General features: G+C 41.2%; 1 protein-coding gene across 1 annotated transcript in view; it reads right to left on the bottom strand.

Moving 5' to 3' along the window:
- Positions 1-6000, bottom strand: part of snx25 (sorting nexin 25) — a 28231-nt gene that overhangs the window by 7074 nt on the left and 15157 nt on the right. Inside the window, exons 10-13 of the mRNA XM_080035170.1 lie at positions 5989-6000; positions 5137-5286; positions 2225-2350; positions 1550-1714 (exon numbers count right to left, since the gene is read on the bottom strand). The exon at positions 5989-6000 is cut by the window's right edge and continues 120 nt beyond it. Of these exons, the coding sequence (XP_079891296.1) occupies positions 1550-1714; positions 2225-2350; positions 5137-5286; positions 5989-6000 (453 nt within the window). The remainder of the gene's footprint in view (positions 1-1549; positions 1715-2224; positions 2351-5136; positions 5287-5988) is intronic.

Consider the following 6000-nt stretch of genomic DNA (forward strand, 5'->3'; position numbering starts at 1 on the left):
TCCGTTGGTATGGGCACAAGGAAAGACAATTCTTCCTCATTAATACAGATCTTGTGCTTGGAATTTTTAAGCTATTCCACAGAAAACATTTGTATTGTATTCAGTGTAGGGTTGCTGGACGGGTCCCGGGATTTCGGGATTCCCGTGAAATGAGTCAGTCCGGGAGTACCGGAAATTGGCCGCGGGACCCGTCCTCCCGTTTTTTTTTTTTTCGTTTTTTTTGAGGGGGGATATTTTTTTTAATAAGCTAAAATGAATAAAACAAAGGCTACACAATATTTTGTGTGAAATGTATTTTTTACACAGGCAGGCATACGAAATACCAGCGCCTCTACAATATGCTACTGAAAGTGCTGTGTCCAAGGAAGAGTCTGATGATACCCAAGAATATGCGTATCAGCCAGAGCCAAGCGAGCAGGCGATGACCCAGAGCCTTACTGCACATCTGCAGCAGGCAGTCATTAGCCTCGTTAGAGATGTCGCCGTCTTGCTCAGACCTGCGCAATTATGACGCTCGGCTTGCTGAGCGCACAGCATTTTTGTTGTGCGCTCAGCAAGACGGGCTTCATAGTTGCGCAGGTCTGAGCAAGACGGCTCCAAGTCGAACGAGGCTAATGACTGCATGCAATGTCCCGAGCCAGACCAGAGGTATGGGAATGACCTCCACAAAATAATTTCAAAAGAGTTTGCGCTCTTCGAGGCAACCAAAGAGCGACCCACTTTCCACCATACAGCCGACGTCCGTGGAAGAAAGAGCGTTCTCGGTGTCAGTTCGTGACAAAGCTCAGAAACAGGCTGAGCAGTGTTTCTTGAAGTCACACTTCATGAAAGTAAAAGAAAGGAAAGCTGGAAAGTAATCTTGCTTAGCGTGTCAGTTTGAATAGGCTGTTAGTTCTGTCATGTCTTATTTCACACGTTAAGAGCAATCGGTAGCCTAGTGCATTTTTTGTTATTTGCCTATCCTTTGGAAAATATTCAATTTAAACTGATTTCGTTCATAGAAATAAAAATAGATTGTTTGAAATACATTTGTTCGCCAAACACCGTTTTTTGGCCATGTTTTGATATTGAACCTCTGTGAAACATTTTTCGTATTTTCTTCATAAAAACACCGTTTTTAATAGGCCTATTTAACTTCTGGAAAATATTTTGCCTAATTTGAATGGCTTTTCTTCATGTTATTTAAGTAGAAATAAAACGTGATGTAATATAGCCTTGTCCTGCTGCATTTATTTATCTATTGGCATTGATTTAGTCCCATTAAAGTAGTATTAAAGGGCAATAATGGTTTCAACGGGAAATCCCGGGAAATCCCGTGAGGAGCTCTGAAATCCCGGGATTTGAAAAGGGGCCATTTCGGGAAATTTCAGCAACCCTAATTCAGTGTAGTGGTGTTTTTCTAACCTTTATTTATACAGGTAAATCCCATTGAGACCGAAGACTCTTTTGCAAGGGAGAGCCGTTTTCCTTTCCCACGTTACCATTCACACACACATTCGTACACCGATGGCAGGCTAACTATCGACATTCACACAAGGCAAGGTGTTACCTTCTTGTCTGGTTTGGGAGCGTTCTGGATGGAGCCCAGGGCCTGGCGCTTGTATTCCAGTTTGTCGTAGAGCGCGCGGAGCTTTGTAGCCGCGTAGCTAACCTGCTCGTTGATTCCTTTAGTTCCTTCATCGCACACGTCCTCCCCTGCCTCTAGACCCTGGCACTGAGCAAGGCAATACATACATAGAATTATTCAAATATTAGAGGTATACACACATGGACCTTAAAGGCCTACTTCACCGGTTGGAATATGAAGGTGTATTGAACTCGGAGATGAAGGTGTATTGAACTCGGAGATCCTATGAAGTATAAATGTGCAAAAAAAAAAAAAAATCGGATCATCCTAGCCTGAGAAAAGGCAGAAAGAGTGTTTTATGGTCTCACTGTCTAACCCTACATTTCTCTTTCTGAAGTAGGCCTTTAACATTTTTACTACATTGTTTATTCAGGCTACTTTAATTGTAGGTAGCCATAGGTAAACTTGTTTTAGAGTTGAAATGTGCAGGGCGTCCATTACACAGTTTCAGAAACCACATACAACACAAACGGGACAATACTATAAATTTAACAATGCTCCTCAAGTGCTAATCAAGAAAAAGAAATGTCTGTATATGTGTGTGTGTGTGTGTGTGCGTGTGCGTGTGCGTGTGCGTGTGTGTGTGTGTGTGTGTACCTCTTCCTCCTTCTCCTCCGTGCTGCATTGTGATTGGCTGTTCAGCTCGTCTCGTCTGATGAGCCGCTCGTAGAGGTCAGACACCAGGAAGGACGGGTAGTAACGCTCTCTCATCGTCTCTGCCACCTGCAACAGGGAGCAAAAGAGTCACATTCACAGATTCAGATTCAGATTCAGAAGACTTTATTTGCCATGACATGTGAACATGTATGGAATTTGATTTGGTACAGTGGAGTTTACAATAGGACAAGTGCAAGACAGGACAAGACAGTGCAAACCAACATATATAGTGCAAAAATGAGTAAATAATAACAAATTAGTAAATAATAAACACTTGTCTAGCACTTTCAATAATCACCCAACAAAGCTTTATTTTTATCTCGAAGAATCAACATTTTATTTATTTATTTATTATTATTTTTTTAAAGGGGCACTGTGTAACATTTTAAGTGATTTATTAGCTAAAATCAATATCCTCATTCACAAATATGTCCTCATTGGTGTACAATCACCTCTGCCAATAATCTGAATTGTCCTCCTGAGCGGAGAATTACAAATATTAATATTACATTTTGTACATTGAACAGGCAAGTATGATGGAGGCATCCATGTTGGTTGGAATGTCATCAGGTGCGTGCATTGTTTAAAATTTAGAATTGTTCTTGTCCTTGAAGGCCACTGTAGCTTCTGTTATTATTCTAAAGGTTTGGGGTTACCCAGGGAGCGTTGCATTCTAGAACTTTGTAGAACTTTCTTGATGATGTCATATTACACACTGCCCCTTTAAGATATATTTTTTAGGCATTTTTATGCTTTATTGATAGTGCAGAGAGACAGAGGTGAAATGGGGCAGAGAGGGGAGTGACATGCAGAGAACGACCGCGGGTGGGAATCGAACCCGGGTCTGCTGCTGGGCCCGGCCCGGGAGGGGGACGCCTTACCAACTGAGCTAAAGGCGCCCCCAGAATCAACATTCTTGAAGGAAAATATGTGTGACAGTAACAGAAAAGTAGCAGTTTGGACACACAAACATCAGCAACCTGCAACAGGGAGCAACAGCTGTTCAAGATTATAATTCTAGCACTTTTCTAGCACTTTAAAAAGATAAATGTTCAACTTTTTGAAAGAATCCAGAAGCTTTAAATAAATATAAAGAGATGCAAAAACATGATTACATACATTACCTCATCTGTAAAAAAAGAAGGGTATTCATATAACGTATATTGACTATCACCCAACAAGGCTTTATTTTTATCTCGAACAATTAACATTCTTCTAGTAAAAGATGTGTGACAGCGACAGAACAGTAGCAGTGTTGACACTGAAACATTAGCAAATATGGTACGTCTTTTTTCTTGTTTTAAGATCTTGTTACCACCAGTTAGTTTGACATTTCTAGTTATAGTCTAGTTAGTTACAGTTAGTCAGTAGTCAAACCATCATGTACTATTGTTACTCCCTTTTTTCAGTTACTTTGACATTTCTGAGGATATTAAATTATGGCTGCAGTTAGTTAGAGTTAGAATCAGTGGTCAAAGCAGCATTTACCTGTTCCTGTTGACACTGTAAAACATCAGCATACTATCGAGAGTCCTTTGTATTTGTTTGCGATCTTTTTACCATTATTTAGTTACATTAAAGCTGGGGTATGTGATTTCTGATTGGTCAAAATTAAAGCGGCAACGAGTAACTTTTAAATATCTTTTAAACAGCCTCATGTTTCCTCTCATAATCATAAATTACCTTTAACAGCAAAGGAGACCATCAGTGCAAAGAAAGACGTTTTTATATAGTTTTTATTACTGCATTTGATCTGGTCGTACACCCAGTCCGATTTTCGGTTCACGCGTGCATGCTCTATGGTCACATATCCGTATTGGTCACAGATTTCAGTGAGGCACAGGAACGCGATTTGAGAAGCGGGAGCCTTGTTTGAGACAGTTGTTTGTCGTCATAATGACTGATAACGGGGCTGAACCATAAAAGACAAAAAAAGAAAATGCAATGAAGAAAAGCTAAAAGGGAGAGTGATAGTCGGGCGGGAGGGCGTTGCCAAGCAACGTATACACAATTTCACGCAGCGAAACTAGACTGCAGTGTTTACTCCTAAATGAATGAGCGGTAGCCTACTAAAACAAAGTTTACTTTGCCTCACCAGCATCATCAGATGACCATTATTCATCGGAAATAGTCATTATTTACAACATAAACACATTACTTCATCGTGATCCATACTAACTAACTGCCATCTCTCGTTCATTCGCTTTGTGTGAGGACACGGGGACTCGTTCAGCTCCGTGAGAGGTGACAATGCATCAACTCATTGCAATCAGGTGTGTTTAGCACTTACTGGCATTAGTTGATGCTGTGTCACCCATAGACTCACGGAGCCGAAAAGAGTCCGGTGCCCTCACACTTTCAACACACGGACACGCACCATATTGCTTCCTGATTATTTGAATCTTGCACGCCTGCACGAGCTACAAAACAGCTTCACGACAGCTGGCGTCGTAATAATACTACCGCTTTTGTTCAAAGGTGTCGCCAACGTGCCGACTTACTCGTAGTAGCTTTAACATGAGCGGCTGCGGTATACTTTGACCAATCAGAGCGAGGCTCCGATTCTAAAAAAAAAAAAATATATATATATGATTCTCTGTTCTTATTGGCTGTTGGGACTGTCCATTCACTTTGGCACCGACGTTGTTGGTGTGTAGAGCGTGTCAGGGAGGGACCATAGGGGAGGGACCAAAGAGAACAAGTGGAGCGGTTGAGGTATTTGGATTCAAATCTCTATCCCAACTGCTATTTTCTCCCCAAATTCTCCACCCCAGCTTTAAGTCAGTAGTCAAACCATCTTTTACCTTTAGTTTTAGTCTAGTTTAGTTACAGCTAGTCAAACCATCCGTTACCTGTTCCTGTAGCCTGACAAAGACCTGAGTTCCTCGGTTCCCCACCAGACTCTGCTGGATCTCCTTCAGGAGAAACTTCTCCACTGGAATCTCTCTGCTCTCCACAAAGAACTTCTGGTAGATCTCACCCACGATCTGAGGAACCTCGTTCTGTCACACAAACATCGACAAATAAATACACACACACAAACAAAAAAACATGTTATTCAAGTTATTTTTCACACCACATTTATTTCCTTTATGTCAAAGTAATGGTTCTCCCGGGGCGCTCCTGTGGTGTAGTGGATAGAGCGCGTACCATATTGGCTCCGGCCTTTGTTGCAGTGGTCGCGGGTTCAAATCCTTTACTGCATGTCATCCCCCCTCTCTCTGTCTCCCCATTTCAACTCTGTACTATCTAATAAAGCTTGAAAATGCCCCAAAAAATAATCTAAAAAACAAAAGAGTAATTGTTCTGTTTTTGTCACCTGCCTAGGGACTTCTAAATCTCGTTAACACCTGCATGTTTACGTCTTGTATTTCTGATGGTAATTATTATGCATCAAATAAACAAATAACAAAAATAAAAGTCCAGAAATATCCACTAAGCATTTCTTAGAAAAACTGCAAATTCAAATGCCCACAGCAGACACAATATGTGTAATCTACTCTGATTTAGAATAACAACAGCTCCAATGTTTGGCAAAGTGTGAAAACAACCCCCAGCCCTGGAGCTTGTATATTTCACTAATCCTGTCCTAGCCAAAACATTGTGTCACTCATTACTACAGCACTATTCCCCTAATACTGTACCGTGCCCTATATTAGCAGTGTTAATGTTAAGCCCTGTGGAATGTGAAAGCACTGCGTCACCTTGTTGGCTGT

Source organism: Ammodytes marinus (assembly GCF_949987685.1).
Source record: "Ammodytes marinus genome assembly, chromosome: 10".
Classification (NCBI taxonomy): Eukaryota; Metazoa; Chordata; class Actinopteri; order Uranoscopiformes; family Ammodytidae; genus Ammodytes; species Ammodytes marinus.